General features: G+C 41.2%; 1 protein-coding gene across 1 annotated transcript in view; it reads left to right on the top strand.

Annotated features, from left to right (window-relative positions):
• TRDN (triadin) overlaps window positions 1-17,763 on the top strand; it is a 291,579-nt gene that overhangs the window by 32,544 nt on the left and 241,272 nt on the right. Inside the window, exon 2 of the mRNA XM_029911016.1 lies at window positions 5,649-5,858. Within this exon, the coding sequence (XP_029766876.1) occupies window positions 5,649-5,858 (210 nt within the window). The remainder of the gene's footprint in view (window positions 1-5,648; window positions 5,859-17,763) is intronic.

The raw sequence follows: 17,763 nt of genomic DNA on the forward strand, positions 1-17,763 counted from the left end.
TCTCTCTCTTACTCCAGGGCTCCTCTCACTCCAGGAGCTGCAGCTTCCTCTCCGTGATTCAGGCCTCTGGCCAGGTCACTATGTGGTTTCCCCTTCCAGGGTAGTGTCTCACTGGACCTGTTGTCAGTAGCTGGTAGAGAAACCCAGGCCCACCCACTCTTCCAGGGTCCAGCCCAGGGATCTTACAACACACAGCCAAGGTCTGCGCAGTCCCAAACCTGAGTGCTTTTTCCTTGGGCTACTTCCTACTCCATCTCCCATGGCCTTTCTTATCCACCCTTCTGGGTACACCCTTCCCTCAGGGCCAGGCTCCCAGCGTTCTACTCTTTCTCTGGATTCTCTAATTCCCTCTCCAAGGCGGAGGATGACCGCAGACTTCATCACTGCCACACTTTCTGTTGCAAGCTTCCTGGCTTTATACTAGCCCAGCCCACACCTGCTCAGCAGAGCTTCATCTTCCAGTCAGGGGTTGCTTCTCCAGCCTAGTCCCCTCATGTGTGGCCTAACTTGCTCTTTCTCAGCTTCCTTAATCTTTTCAGGGCTGGTATTACAATGTAGTTTTAATTGCCTTTGCTTTTACTGTGCAAATGTCTTTCATTAGTATGTCATTTGAGATATATGTTATGATGCCAATCAGACTTATCAAGATAAGATAGTACCTTTCTGTTCTCTCCCTTACATCATAAACTCTACTGGTCTCCTCAGAGGAAAGAAAATGCATAATGTGTCATTTATGACCTGTTGCATGCACACGTTCGTTTATTTTTGTATGAATGAATTTGAATGTTACATAAAATAATGCTATTGATTTGGAATTTGACTTTAGGAAGCTGATCTTTGTCACTTGATTTTTCTCTCCTGCAGTGTGATGTTTGATCCAATATTTATGTTCAGGGAAATGAAAGCAGTGATGTTTTTAAAATAGAAAAGTATGTAACTTGCATCTTAACAGATAAGACACTGTTCATTAAGTGAATACATTATCCATAAATTAAACCAAATTTCATGTAAGTTACAAAAATCATGTAACATGCCAATTTTGTGCTGCTTATACAACATTACTATTTAACAATGCAGGTTCCTAGGGCTTGAAACGAGACACTTGATCAGTATAGGGATGTTTGGAGTGAATGCAATCTAAAAAGGGGACAAAAATAAGGAAAATTATATATAATCACAATGAATGAAAAATGTAGAACAGTCAAGGGTGTGAATTATATTAGTTTCTGTTCTAATGTATGGTGTTTGAGTGTAAATCATATCACCGCTGAAGCTGACACTGACCTTGTTCACATTACAAATTATTGCAAGACATGTAATGATGATTTCATTATCACATCACTCTTGGACTGATTTTCCATTATACAGGGAACAAAAGAGTTTTTATCAGTCTCAGGCTTGTGAGAGTTTGTGCTCCATCTCGTTTTTCTAATTTTAAAAAGATATACATTGATGGACAAAACAAAGGATCTCGTTCACCACAGCCTATGTATTTATCATTTCTGTAGGTATCTCAAGATAGACTCTGAAATAAGAGCTACACACAGTGTGCACTAACGTCTGGGGTTCTTAAACTCTTTCTTCAAGATTCTTGTAACCTGTATCTAATGGTAGAGGGTCCAGATCAATATTTGTCATTTTGGATATGAGAAACAGACTGAGTTTGCTTATCTTTGGCTACGTCTTCACTACCCGCCTGAATCGGCGGGTAAAAATCGATCTCTCGGGGATCGAATTATCGCGTCTCGTCGGGACGCGACAATCGATTCCCGAATCGACGCTTGTACTCCACCAGCGCAGGTAGGAGTAAGCGCCGTCGACGGGGGAGCCGCGGAGGTCAATTTGCCACTGTCCTCACAGCGGGGTAAGTCGGCTCGGATACGTCGAATTCAGCTATGCTATTCACGTAGCTGAATTTGCGTATCTTAAATCGACCCCGCCCCCGTAGTGAGGACGTAGCCTCAGTTTAGTTAGAGCTTCATCACATGGCCCTTTCTCTCTTACCTGAATGTTCAGTGACCCAACCGGAAAGGCAGCAATTTTATAGCATCAGAAGTGGCTATCATGAGCATCAGCATGAAAAGACCCAGACAGAGGCAGCACTACTGCACTCTGCTATAAAATTCACCTTGCTCTTGCTTTGGTGATAAATAAGGAGTGAGTACAAGTTCACACTCATATTGCTCTTTAATTCTTTTAGCAATAAAAGGGATTCTTTGGAAATTCAGACTCATACAGGGCCTGATCCAATGCCCCCCTGAACTCAATGGGGAGCTTTTAATAAGAATTGGATCAGGATGAATTTAACCAAACTATGCAAATATGTAACATATGTTTAGATTTTTTTTTTTTTTTTTTTGGTGACCACTATAAATAATGCATCAGTTTAGCTGCTAGAGAAGTTACCCCAAACATGATGTCACAGGTACAGATTAGTATACATCTGTGTACATCTATATCAATCTGAAACACCTTTCTGAACTGTCTTGTGCCCTTCACTTTTGCACTGTGGCCTCCATCTTGAGCTGGACACCTAGGAGGTGTTAGATGAAATCCTGACACCTAGCAGAGGAGCTAACAATGGCAAAACCATCAACATGCCTCAGGCTTGATGGTCCATCGTTCAAATGAGTACACCCTAGAACAGGCTGGCTGTAGTCCAGGAAAACTAGTTTTCCCAGTTGGGAACATGGCTGGGTGGGAGAGCAGGAGCCGAGCAACTGATCTAATGGGGTGAGGGGGAGAGGGTTGAAGCTGCTCTGGCAGGGGGCACCTGACAGAGAAGGCCAGAATCTATTTAAGTCCCAGATTTTCTTGAGCCAGGATTCTCTCACCAGCCATCGATCAGCTTACAATAGGAAGAGTGGAGTGCAGGTGGGGTCCTGGGACCCTGAAAGGTCACTAATCAAAACCCAAAAGGATCTTGGAGCAGTGAAGACACTGAAGGGAGGGGTTTTCCATGCAGCTGTTTGTTATTTTTGCCTAGATCTGTACTCTTGTGCTTGGTCTGAGTAGTGTCTGGTGTAGAGGTTCCTTGGCAAAGTCTGTGTGTTCCCCTGGTTTAACTGTCATGAGTTTCTTGAGTGGTTAAACAATAAACCAAAGTTCCCACAAGGGTAGAGCTCTGGTGGACTTCAGTATAGGGGAGAACATAGGGTCCCACTTCCCAAGAAAGTGATGCTAGACAGGAGGACGGTACCTCAGGAATATGTCAGAAAGGCTCGACTTTGAAACAGTGTCTGGATACAAACTGAGTCCCCGTAGGATTAAAAGTATGTGGGATGCAAGGGTTAGTTCCAATACTGCAGCCTGGTGTCTCCCAAAAGAGCGAGCTCAGTGTGTAACAGTGCCATTTGACTCTTGCTGACGAGGGAGGAGTGAATGATTTGATTTTTTGCAGCTTCATATCTGGATATCAAATGAAAGCAATTATTGCATTTATTACTTGTTTGAGTTCAAGAATTTCTCAGAAATTTTCAAGTTTTAAATTTCAGCAATTTGAAACATGATATAATGAAACTGTAAGCTTCTAAAAGCTGTTTTGAGCTGTGTGCAGTGTAAGATGTTCTTAACAGCCACAGGGAAGTAAGTTAAATAGTTTGTATTTAAAAATGCAGTTATTCACCAGTAAACAGGTGATATCTGCTGAATGGGAATTGACATAGGCGTTCATCTTGCTCTTTGTTTTCTACTAAAGAGTCTTTAGCTTTCAGTGTTAAGCCCATTTGACACTGCAACTCTTGGGAGAAAAGACTGGCTTTTAGAAGGCCATCTCATGAAAGTGAAAATGCTCAAAAAAAATTTGTTTACAAAAATATGACTCTTCACAAATTGTAATGACATTGTATAGAAAAGACATGGCACAGCTATAGAACATTTCTACTGCTATTGACTGGTGAGATGGAATAGAGTATAAACACACTCATTGTCATGTGTCCTTGACAGCAGAATTCAAAACTAATACTCAGCTGGTGTAAACTGACATAGCTCCATGGATGTAGGCTGTTTTACTGTGGATCTGGCACACTGTCCATGTAACAGGGTGGGACTCACCACTGTGGTGCCTCCTGCTGGTCGTTCTGGGAATTAGTTCAGTCTTTTCACAGGGCACCCTCCTCCAGTGGTGTCTGACCGCTGTCACTTCTGTTCTGGACCCACGTTGTCTCAAAGATCGTGGCATCCTCTTCAAGACACAGCCCTCCAGCCATGCCCCATTCTGTTCTCCCCCCTTTCCAGGGGAACAGTAGTCCTCTGTCCAGCCACTCGCCTCCGTGGCCGACTGCAGCCCAAAGTTCTAGCCACTCCCCTCAATGGCAAATTGCAGCCCTTCACTGGCCACTCCCCTCAGTGGCAAGTGGGGGTGAGGGATGGGGGAAACCCAGGCCTGCCCACTACTCCAGGTCCCAACACAGGGACCCTCTAGGCGGTAGCCACGTGTTGCATCTCCTTCAACCACTGCCATCTGTTTTCCCTGGGCCACTTCCCCGCAGCCCTAGCACCTTCTCCACCCCTGTATCAGGGCTTCAGTCTTTCAGCCAGTCAGGCTGGAGCTCCCTCTCACTCCCCTGGCTCAGCCCAGCACTGCTCTATCCAGGGTACTGGTGGTTCTCTCAGCCCTTCAGGGACCCAGTCCTTTCTCCCTGGGCTCCCAAGAGGGCACTCCCTTCTTTTCCCCGCAGCTCTCTTTATATATGGGCCTGCTCTGCCCTGATTGGCTGCTCATTGCAGCCCCTCTCTGATTGCTGCACAGTCTCCCCAGGGCTGCTTTTAACCCTTTCTCCATCAGTGTGGGACAGACGCCCCATCACAGTCCATAACAAGTCAGTCTTTTAGAGGGTTATTATAATATTTTATGCTTCCATCAGCCACTGTTTTAGGTGTGTAGCTAGTCACAGCAAGTGGCCTGTGGTGAGCAATGAAGCTATACGTTGTTTTTTTTCTGTAGTTATTATATGTTTTCTCCTAACTTATTTTGATTGTGGCCTCAGTTCAGGAAGGCATTTTTATCCAGTTAAAAGCAAGTGCTTAAATGAAAGAACAGACTTAAGTCCCATTGAAGTCAGTGTTAACCACTTGCTTAAATATTGTACTGAATAAGTATGGATTTAAGAATATGTTTAAGTGATTAATTATAAAAAGGAAAGCAATATAGGGGCTTGTCTAAACAATCAGTTTGAGGCATGCTTGGTTGTGAATCTACCCTGCACTATCCTGCCATGGACCAGCTGTCCCTGTGGGCCCTGCTAATGTGCATTAACAGTTAATGTGCTTTGATGTTGTCCTGTTTCAAAGAGGATCAGCTCATCAGGATCCACACAAACAGTCTGGCAGGCTAGTGCAGGTTGGATTCACCCCCTCAGCTTGTTGCGAACTAAATGTTTGTGTAAACAAGCCCTATTTTTGGATTCAATGTATTTAACTCCATCCCTGTTCAGGTTAGCATGTAAGCAAACTAAGGTACATGTTTAAGTACTGTTCTGAATAGAGGTGCATTCCTGAATCAGGGCCTATGTTGTTAGAAAACTTGACAGCTATAACGACTGTAACAGACCAGATGCTACATATATGTTCTTTATCTTAGACTGATAGGTACCTAGCTTAATATATGTATTTGCTCTCTTTTTTTTTTTTTTTTAATGTTTGACTAGGACATATGTCAACCACCACCACAGTGATGGACAACAACAATGGATCAGTTCTCACGCCACCAGTGAAAGTGGGAAAGAAGTCAGTTACAGAGGACATAATGACAACATTCAGCTCGCCAGCAGCATGGCTTCTTGTTGTTGCTCTGATTGTTACCTGGTCAGCAGTAGCTATTATAATGTTTGACCTGGTGGATTACAAAACCTTTGCAGGTAAGGCCCCTCAAATTCTGTTTAACGTCTCATATATTTATGACCAAAATGTGTTGTTATATTTTATGTACACTGTATATTATATACACTTGGATGCACCCCAGCTTCTTTGAACCAGTCAGGTGAAAAGAGACAGTCCTGATCATGCAAGAAATACTAGAATATATCAGTTTATATTCATACAGCTTTGCATTTTTAAATTTTAAAAAATAATTGTACTCTTTAGAAGTCTTGTCATTCTATTAGCCATCTAATTTAAGCTAAAGTGCTCATCATATGGGCATTTGTAAACCTTGTTTTTATGGAGGCTTCGCTAGCGATGCTAGTGTTAAATCTGCATTGATATTTGCATTTAAAGCAGGACCCAGACCTCTCTGGTTCTTCAGGATGAGCATGGATATATCTGAACTATGAAACAGTGTGTAGCCTTAACTCTGAGCATAAATGCAACACATTCAGATTACAGTTCCGCGAATGTCTACATAAAGATTACTACTAAACATAGAACAATCACTAACAGATCATTCATTTACATACATTTTCCTAAATATTACAGAAAACATAATATAGCAATCACATGCAATCTGACACTTATGGACACCAATAAAAAACACACATATGAAGCATAATTTATGCAAGCCATGTAAACTGTAATACTTTAACATATAGAACCAGATCCTTGGTTGGCATAAATTGGAGTAGCTACATGGTTTTCTATGTAGCAACATTGATTTACACCAGTTCAGGATCTGGCCAATAAGCAGTAAATGTGGTCCAAGCTCAAGAGTACCAGCTGGTTGTACAAGATGAGGGTGGAGATACATGACCTCTGAGGGTGGTGGAAGAATGGTAATTGAGGTTGAGAAGAGGAAGTGAAGTCTAGAAGAGATATTGAATTACTGAACTCATTACTTCCTGCTATTTATGGTTTGTGCTTAGCAATTTAATGCATTAAAGTTATACAGACAACTCCTGTAATATGTACATTTTTTTTATGTTCTAAAGAGTCCCCGGGATAAGTAAGCTACTACAGAAATAAGCCGTTTAGGGGTAAATACACTGGTGTGGTTGGGAAACATAAGAGTAAATAAAGAAAAACCAGTAAAGGTGAAAGAATTATTTTTCTTCAGTGATAACTCCAGTTCTAATGTTACAACATCTCTCTTTAACTAGGAGTTAAAATTCAAACTTGAGCCTTTTTATTCAGAACAAATTGAGTTAGGATTCAACGTTAACTTCCCAGAGTTTATTGGTTTACTGACAGATATATAGATGTTGCCCTGCTAAATATCAATATTGATGTACTGACCTAAAGGTTTTGTGCCATAGATTGAGCCTGACACAAACCTTCCAATGTTGGATTAATGGATGGCAAATAAGCTTAGAATGTAGAGAAACTGTAATTTGCTCTTTGGAATCCCTTGACTGTGATCTGGCTTCCTTGGTTTCCAGATGGAAACAATGGCAAACTCAGTCCCAACAAGTATTGTTACCTTTTTTGAGTGATTTCTCTAAAGGATACATAACAATTTGATTGTCTCTATATTTAATTTAATCTAAACCTATAAACCAGTATTTTCCATAAAGCACTATTTTAAAATGTTTTATTTTCTTTTGCATAAACCATCAATCAAATATACCTAGTTGTTAGCAGTTAGCAGTCCCGATCCTGCAGTCCTTGGGCATGTCTCAGGCAAGGCTCTCGAGTAAGGTCGAAGGACTGAACTGAAGGATTTAGCTGTCAGCTTGTGCCTACTGGGGGTGGAGTGGGTGAGGGCAGGGAGGGAGATTGGTTGAAGAAACATTGAGACATGGATAACTGTGTTCATACTGGAAGCTGAAATAGTCAGATGGAAATCTGACACTCCTGCTGCACTGGTTAAGTGAGCTGTTCCCAATGGATTAATGGAAAATGACATTTTCAGGCAGTTGGAATAAAATAATGTAAAATTTTATTTGAAAGGTGACTGCGTATATTTTGTGCGATTCTGTGAAAAATTATGCCTTAGTGTTTCCAGTTGATGAGTCATTTTCTTTCCCCAGAAGAGACTTGGTGTTCTGACTCATTAGCAACACAAGTTTTTAAACTGGATGTCAGATGGTGCACTATTAGGAAGAGGAATCCTCTCCTTCCTTTGCTTCTTCTCATGGATTTATTAACCAGGTTTCTTTATTTACACAAATGTAACAATGAGTACATATTTCTCCTTAGCAGGAGCTGGGGCTTTCAACTACTAGACTCCTATTTAGCCTGGTTTTCTAAGTGAATCATGCTGCTTGATCTGAGTTCTGTGCGTAATAGTAAAAAGGGTGTCACATAGTCCAACCTGCTTGCCTTAACAGAGCTGAAATGACTTACCCCACTGAGGATCTGGCCCCTTGACTTCAGTGGGATTATTTACTGTGATATGGCTCATAATTTGGCACCATTGACAGACTTCTTAAGGAACACGGACGATAGTGCTTGTGTTCAGAATAAGTGAAAATCACTGATATTTTCCCTTTAGTTTGAGGCTCTGCCTGAAGCATCCAGGCATGGGTATAAAATGGGAATTGTTATTTTCAGTATTGTTGCTTTAGCTTTGCAAACATGATCTACATTAATTTGCTACCACTTACATATGAAATGTCGAGTAGAAAATGGAGTTAATTCTACTATTGCCTGTCTCTTTTCCTTAGTACCTTTTGTGTTTTATCGATTTTTCCCTCCAATTTATTTCCTTATCCACTTGAAGATTGCCTTTGGGAGTTGTGCACAGCTTACAAATATACAGCATGTATCCCAAAAGATGGTTTAAACTATCTCTTTGCAGCAAAAGCCCTATCAAAGCCCTTATAATGTCTTTATGAGTCTCTCGTCCAGAGGTCTCAGTAGAAGCACAAAAATCATTAAGGGCCAGATTCTCCCACCATTAAACATCACTGAGTGAAAAAACTGGCCCCATTGAAGTCAATGGGAGTTTTATCGTTGATTTTAATGAGGCCAGGATTTCACCCATTGTGTAGTACATTATGAGCAGTTCTGTTAGTTTCAGTGGGATGATATATTTGCTTTAATGGGACTAACAGAAGCATAAGAGAATCTAGCCTCAAAGGAGTAGCAGGCAGTTTAAATTTGAACTAATATGACTTCTTATTTGAAAGATTAACTTGAATTTTGCTTTCATGATATTTTTTAGTACCTGGAAGAAAAATAACACTGAGATTCTGAAAATGTCAGTGCATTCATTTTAATAACATTGTTTTCATTCACTTTTCTAACAAAATCTTTGTTGCAACTCTCCAGAGAGAGTGCCCACCCATAGATCTCTGTTCATGGTTAACATGGTCTCGGATCCTTGATTTCAGGAACAAACTAGCAAGTTTTTGCTTTTTTGAAACTCATTACATAAGTCCAACACGTATCACATGGAGAGGATCAGAGGGGTGTGTATATATATGTGTATATTGTAATTGTATATATATCCAGAAAGACCAATTTTGTTGTAAATTCTACAAAGTCTGAACCCGGTGGTTTGGATGAAAACTATTTTAGGCTACATCTACATTACGAGGTAAGGGTATGGTTCCCCTGCTTGTGTACACATACCTGCGCTAGCTGAATGAGAGCTAGCATGAGTATAAATAGTGTCACCACGGTATCTTGGGTAGCTGCAGCAGAGGCACAGCTTAGCTGTGCCGAGTATAAACCCACCTGAAACCGGTGGGTGTGTACTCTGCATGGCCACGCTGAACCTGGCTACCCATGCTCCTGAGGCTACACTGCTATTTATATTTGCGCTAGCTGAATGAGAGCTAGTACAAAAGTATACACAAACAGAGGAATCACACCCTTCGTTCGTAGTGTAGACATAGCCTTAATGGGGGCCAATATTGCAATATGTATGAATAGAATTGCTTACCCTTTTAGTGCATGTGTACCAGTGGGCTTGCGGAGGGGCTGGAAAATAAGCGCCACCTTCTAGTCAGCTATGTTTGGCTATGTGATTTGAGAATCCCGAGATGACCCAAGAATTTAGATCAATGGTGAATTCTTTCTTCCAAATACTTCTTTCCAAAGGTATGGAATTCAATTTTTTCAGTCTTTCAGATTCATTTCTTACACTGATTCATGTGAAGGGGAAAAAAAAGAAAGCTTGTATTCCTATTACATTTTATCGTACAGTTATAAACATGACTGAAAAATTTCTAATGCAATATGAAGCTGACGTGCTACAAGAGTCTGAGATAAGACACTGCAAATTTCATGCATTATGTAGTGTGTGACTATGATATGAATAAGTGAATAGAATACTGTATTGGGAATCGCCTTTCATACTTGTATCTTCAAAAATGTAAAAAAGATTATTCATTTTTGGTTTGATCTGAGCCTTGCAGCATTGTCCTGCTTGATTTTTGCAGTCTTTTTAAGTGCAGTTTGCTGACTTGCTTTACAAGTCATTAATGTGTATTACACATTATGAAACAAAATAATTGGTTATGGTTTTTATTGGTCCAGTTGACCAGATAATTTAAGTTTGTTTTAACCTTCACAAAGATGAATTGGCCAAGGATCCAAATTTATAAATGGACTACTTACAACATGTTTGAATATTTTCAACATTCCTAATAATAACAATAACAATGTATGTGACCAATCACGGCTAACCAACACAGCTCTGATTTCAACTCCTGAGTGTCATATTCACAGTGAATTGGTAGTGATTCAGCCATCCATAAAGAAAACAAATAACTGGAAAAAAAAACCCTCACAAAATAATCTGAGTAATTTCAAGAAGCAAAAAATGTGAAGAGGTTTCAATCTTCTTTTGGTTGTTTCATGACCAGAAAAATAGCCTATATTTGTTTAATAAATTATTCACAGTGAATTATTCATTCTTTTCTCGTACAAATGCACAGCTACTGTAGCACAGGGTCATTCTCTCCAGTCCTCCTGTGTCTGTGTGACTGGCATGGGTGAAGAGTGGGCTGTGGGTGGAGCCAGGAAAGGGCATCAGAATGTCGGGGAACCATGGGAAACACCCAGCATCCCAGCCAATCATAGAGGGGACTCTTTTGTGCTTCCCACGGTACAATGGCAAAACAGCTGAATCCTGGCTGTGCTGCTATAGGATAGCAGCTGTCAGCTGCTGACTCTAACCACTTTGCAGTTAACTTCTTCCTAAATTAGTTCACAATCACCTCTGGTGCTGCTGTTTAGCCATAGACAGTTTTCTGCAGGCTTGGCTTAATCAAGACAGTGGATGAGACAATGAGGGGAGGAAAAAAAGAAACAAATCTAGCTTTTTCTAACCAAAGCATATATTCCGCAAAAAAACAACAAAAATTGCCGAAAGACTAAGAATTGTGGAATCCTCAGTTTGCATGTGCTTATAACAGGACAACGTGTAGGAGCTGCTTTGCATAAAGTGTCCTTTAATATCAAGATATGTTGAATTCAGCAGTAAATAAAATGAGTATTTTTCTTTGGTAAGTATGATTGTCAAATTGTGCATTTTTATGTGCATGGAATGGGCTTCCTTTGGGGGCAAAGCCTGCAATCATTGCATTGGGCTTGTCTACATGAGAAGGTTTTACTTGTATAAACTAAGATGTGAATTTATAGTTATACTGGTATAACACTGCTTGTACACACTCTTATTCTGGTAGAAATGATTTTTTTTTTTTTTTTGGTTTAGATTAAACCTCTTCCCAAGTAACATAAGAAACTGGAAAAAGTCACATTTATACTGCAATAAGAGGGTTCACACAGGGAGTTACACTGTTATAACTACACTGGAAAAACTGTTTTTAAAAAAAAAAACAACAAAAAAACTTTGCCATGTAGAGAAGGCCTTGGACAATTTTTCCTGAGTGAGGATTGAGTTAGAACAGTAGGGTTTGGCCTTACTTGTGTGTAGTAACTTTAAATCTCAGTATCATGGCCTATTGAAAGACCATTTTTACTGTACCCAATGTCACCAGTCCACATCATGAATGAACAGCCGACAAATATCCAAGTTCTAAACTGAAACAGTTTTGAGTTATATAGGAACTCAACAAATGTCCCCTAAATCCACAAAAATACACCCCCCCCTTCTATAAATCTTAAATCAGTCAAACGGATTTAAACCAAATTCAGGTTTAAAAAAGGGCTACCCAGCTGATGTGTTATTTGCCATGTTTCACCCTGCAGCAAATTTTACAGCTGAGTTATAAGCCCCTGTAAAATGGAGTTTATATTGGAAACAATGACAAGACCATGAAGTACTGTGGTGCTAGCTAGTATTGCTATAATCTCAGTGGGTCTGGTGTACAATATGATAAATTGTGACAGACCTCATGAAGTTGAAAACATGAAATTTCAGAAACTGACTTGGATTAATAGAGAAGGCTCTAAGAAAAGAAGCGAGTCTTGCATGCTTAAGTGTTTCAGATTAATATGAAATGCCAACCAAATTTCAGGCCCTTGATGATGCTTATGAACTTTCTAATTTTAAACAAATAATGATAAGTCACACTGGTAACAACTGCACAAGGTATCATCAGTGATATAATTTTTTTGGTCTTTTGATGGTGAGGGAACCAAGAATAATTCAGTAGGATTAATCAAAAGTAATTGTTTCTTTTGAGCAAAAGAATGTTTACATTTTTGTAACCTTTGTGAATAATTTTGTACAGCATTATTTAATTGTAGCTTTACACTGGTTGGTTCTTGCTGTATTACCTTACAGTGTATTTTTTTTCTGTTTACTGAAATCCAGTTTCTACTTCATAACGCAGGGATGAAATCAATCCTCACTTCACACCATAGCTGCTTTATTTAGTCAAGTGCCATCCTATAATGTTCATTATTGCTAATAATGTTTCTTCCCTTTTTTTTTATTGGCCATTCCTTGGGTTATCTTGTTGTCATTCCCTATAGCCACTTATTCACAACATTGTGATGATCCCTGTTTACCACCTGGTAAAGACATTTGCCTGCAGTATTCTAAATAAGTGTGTGTGTGGCCTGCTTAACTAAGATAACAAAGCATGGGCAATCGCTGACTGCCAGCAAGCACTAACGCCACTTGCTTGCTAACATCTAAATCTAGCCGACTATAATGAGTAAAGTTAATTACAGTAGCATCCGGTCAAAGCAGATTTGTCAGTTTAAGATATTGTCCCAATCAACAGATTCTCAGGAGGCTCTGATATGCTGGGAAATCTTCACTTTTGCTTCATGAATGGCTTCAAAAAAGAAGCTTTGTACATATCATTAGCAGCATTTTAAAGCATTTTAATAGAGAATATTTAAAAAATAGACAGTACAAAAGATTTGAGGAGTCAGTTGTCAGTCATTGGGGGAACATACAGAGTATGGGGAGGATGTTGTTATGTCAGGGTTGGCAGCACACATAATGCATATAGACTGTGATGTCTCCAATGAGGGGGGTAAGCGGTGGGCGAGATCAAGGCAAAGTTGGTAAGCGGTGAGGGTCAATCATCCACATAGGGGGTACAAATAGTCATGGGTACAAGTAGGTGGGCTGGGTAGTGGTGATGGGGCGACCCTCACGTGGTGGGATTCAGTTAGGTTGGGTGGGTTCAGGGTTCAGGGGAAAAGGCCCAGCGGGGGGGGGTTAATAGGTCCCTTCCCCCTTGTGGGTGGGCGAGGTCCCCCCGGCTCACTCTTGGCATAGGCGGTGGCCGGGGAGGTTGGGTGGGTTCAGGGTTTAGGATATAAGGCCCATTGGGGGGGGTACATAGGCCCCTTCCCCATTGCGGGTGGGCGAGGTCCCCTCGGCTCACTCTTGTTATCAGCGGTGGCCGGTGGGTTGGGCCGGTTCAGGGCTCGGGGGGGTGGGGGGGATATGGGTCCCTTCCCCTTTGAGGGTGGGCGAGGTCTCCCCGGCTCACTCACGGAGTTGGTGGTGGCCGGTGAGGTTGGGCGGGTTCGGGGCTCCGGGGGTAGGATCCTGTAGGAGGGGGTTTAGATCAATGTCCATATCAGCCACTGCAGACATGGAAAACATGAAGTTGAACAAGACAGTCCATATAGGAAGAACTTTATGATCAGCTGATAACTTTAAAGTATTATGCAAAAACACGTCTGTATTAGTTCCTCCATATCAGGCTTGTCCATTGTCTGACTCGCTGTGTCAGGCAATAAATAGAAGTTAATTAGCGGTTTTGGGCACAAGCCTCCTGGCTAGGGCAGACAGTAATCACAGTCTGGGCTATGACCTCCTGGGCGGGGCACAGCAATAAGCAATCTTTGGGCTCAATCCTCCTGGCTAAGGCAGGCAGTAAACACAGTCAGTGGCTCTAACCCTGTGGGCAGGGCAGAGCAATAAGCAATTAAGTAGTCTGTAGCCTAGCCTCCTGGCTAAGGCAGACAGCACACACAGACTATGGGCTTGCAGTCTTCTGGCGGGGGCAAGCCACAAACGAGGCCTTTTGACCTAGGGTAAATAGGCTGCCACCCGAGGGTTGGGGTTGGCAATAGGAGGACCTGGACTCACCCTACTTCACTGGGTCCCAGCCCAGGGTGCTAACAGTGCTAGGGGATCCCGCCTGTGGGTCAATGAGGATCCTGCCAAAACACATTGTCTGGTAAGGTGATAGCACAACCTGACTAATGCCTGGTTCCCCTGGGCTATTTCCTACTCCAGTCCATTGGTGTGGCTCCATAATCTGCTGGTCCTCAGGGTAAGTGGTGGACAGCAGCTCCAGCAGTTCCTCTCAGTCTCAGTCTCCTCCAGGGCGGGGCACTACATGGCTCAGGGTCTGATCCAGAGATCTGCAGTGGGCTAGAGACATGTGCCTCCTTTGCTAGCTCCGGCCCAACTGAGCTGAAGGGCCTGCCTCTTATACTTCCTGTCCCGCCCCTCTGCTTCTGGTGCAGGGGAGGGGGGTCAGCTTGGCTCCACCCACCAAAAAGAGTGTAGTGGTCCCTCTGTCTCAGGCTTGGAGGGAGGCCACTCTGATTCACTACAATGTGGCTAATACATGACATGACATTTAGGCAAACTTTGTACAATTAGAACCCGACTCAATCCAAGTGAAGTCAATGGAAGTCTAAGTCCCCTAGAGTCATTTAACTATGTTTGTAGAGTCAAGGCTATACATATATCTATAGTTGTTCCAGTGTGAGCCAAGCCTGTGGTAGTTGAAGTTGCGTAGCACTTTGTAGGATTATTTTTACTCTATTTTCAATTTCTAGCAAGTATCCCAATTAAGCAGACATACTATTTAGTAGGGAAATTAAGTGTATTTTACTGTAATATAAGTATTTTTTTGCTTACAGTTCATTTTGGATGAAAATACCTCTTTCTACATTCAGTTGAGGTTTTAGCTTTATACTTGAGCTGAACCTCTTTATTATTACTGGGTGGTAGGAAAGGCAAATCATTTAAGCAGAGAAGGTTTTATACTGTAGACTGTTAACTGCATATTTACATTTTAAATATCTATAAATTGGCATGTAAGGGAAATGGAGGGTCTGAGTTTTCTCTCCCAGCAGCTTTATATCAGTGTAAATCATTGATACATACCAGAGTTTATCCTGACTCACACTTGAGTAAGTGTGAGGAAAATCAGGGCTTTCAAATACCAAAGTGATCCATAAAGAATCCTGAGTTGAACGGATTCTGGTGTTAGTGTTGGGAGCCAAAGTGTATGTCTAATCTGCTATATGAAAAGAGTTTATTTGATATATTTTCTTTTAGTCTTCAGAAGCAATAGAAGTGTAGTAGCAACTGAAGTTAAAGTTCCCTTCAAAGACAACTAGCAGTCTGGAGATCCTTAGGCAATATGCAAACTCTGAAGTCAAAGTACAGTACTTTCTGACATGTACATATGTTTTATGAGCATTTAAACTAGTGTGAGGCTTTTATATATTATCAAACATGACAGAAATTCTAAGTTTTCACATCCTGTACCTTGTCATTATCAATGAATTGGATATCTCATAAATAAATAAATCTTTACACCAGATAATTACCCTTATTTGTACAGTGATTTCAAATTATATTCAGTATATTGTTGTCATCACATGTAATTGAATTAAATACACAATTGGTAAACAAATCCATTAAATAGGTTAAAATATGACTGGTACAACTACTTGATAGCAAAAGGACTGATGACAGGCCTTGTTATTAGCATTGTTATTAAAACTAGACCAGGGGTCGGCAACCTCTGGCATGCGGCTTGCCAGGGTAAGCACCCTGGCAGGCCGGGCCAGTTTGTTTACCTGCCGTGTCGGCAGGTTTGGCCGATTGCGGCTCCCACTGGCCACGGTTCGCCGCTTCTGGCCAATGGGGGCTGCGGGAAGCGGCGCGGGCGAGGGATGTGCTGGCCGCGGCTTCCCGCAGTCCCCATTGGCCTGGGACGGCAAACCGCGGCCAGTGGGAGCCGCGATCGGCCGAACCTGCCAACGCGGCAGGTAAACAAACTGGCCCGGCCCGCCAGGGTGCTTACCCTGGCGAGCCACGTGCCAGAGGTTGCCGACCCCTGAACTAGACAAACAACTGAAGTAGGAAGTAGTTTAGCAACCTGCACAGACAAGTCAATTAGTACCTTTTGTGTGCATTACAGCAATAAATAGTAACACCAACCATAAAATCTAAACAAATATGCTCAAATCACTACTGCAAATCATATCATACACTTCATTCGTATACTGAAAAATCACTATTACAGAGCTTAGTATTAGTTCAGATAAGAAATAAGGTTTTATCTATTCTCAAAAGCTTGTCTAAAATTTTTGACACAGTTGAAATTACTTCAACACTTTCAGGTACAGCATTTTATGACCAAAGAAAAGATTTTGAGGAACTTGTAAAAGTCCAGCATCGGGTTGATTTCAGAGAGCAAAAGATTTTTCATCAACTTAAAAGTATCATCATGGAAGTGTTGTCATATAGTTCAGTCATGAGCTGTTAATTACCTTAAAAGACAGAAGCACAATTTTCAAATCAATGGGAGCAGAAATTGTAAGCCAAAGAGAATTCAGACTTAGGTAAAGCTGTTGATTCCTATGGGTAAAAGCGATAATTCTTGTTCTTGCGTTTTGGACCAAATTGCAATTCCAGCAACACTGATGCTGGAAGGCTACAAACAAAGAATTATAGTAATCCAGTTTGGATGCAATAAGCATGAAAACCAGTTTCCAAATCTATGGGGGACTCAGCAGGATTTAATCCTTGCAACACTTCTTAGAGGATAAAACAAGCTATTTTAACCACATTTTAAATGTGTTTATCAAAGAAAATCCAAGCAAATTCCCAAATTTCTTGTAGATGTATAAAAGGGGTATCAAAGACCCTCCTAGAGAATTCAGTTGGGTTTTGGTTAGATAAGGTTTTACTGCTAAGTAATGTATAAAAGCCTCCCATTTGACTGGGATTTAGCTTCAGTCATCTGGAAGTCATCCAGCTTTAAACATCTGCAAAACAATTTTGCAAGTGAGAAACTGCCTGATTAGGATCAGATTGAGAGAAGATAGGTGAAATGGGCTATTATTCTCATAGCAATGGAGATGCAGATACCAGCAGCACTAAGCTTTCAATGAACTGAAAGAGCCTTTATACAGTAGCAAACAATAAATGGACAAATGCTGTGGTTTGCTTCTATTTGAGGTCCCAATCTTAACAGCCACTAATGTATGAGAGTAATTTACACATGTGAATAGTCATATTGAGCTCTGATTACTCATGTGTAATGTTACTCAAAGGTGTAAGTGTTGCAGGATCAGGACCTAACAGGACAAGGACTAAAAGATAATTTAATGTAAAACAAAAGTCACTAAGGTATGTGTGTGTGTGTTTTACTTATTAAAACAGCAGCAGATATCAATAAAAACAAGCCTCTACACAACTAATTGCATGTGCTTTTCAGACGAAGTTCAGCTACAGTACAGGGTTTGTTTTCCGCTCAG

This window comes from Terrapene carolina, unplaced genomic scaffold (assembly GCF_002925995.2).
Source record: "Terrapene carolina triunguis isolate 2854851 unplaced genomic scaffold, T_m_triunguis-2.0 Scaffold85, whole genome shotgun sequence".
NCBI lineage: Eukaryota > Metazoa > Chordata > Testudines > Emydidae > Terrapene > Terrapene triunguis.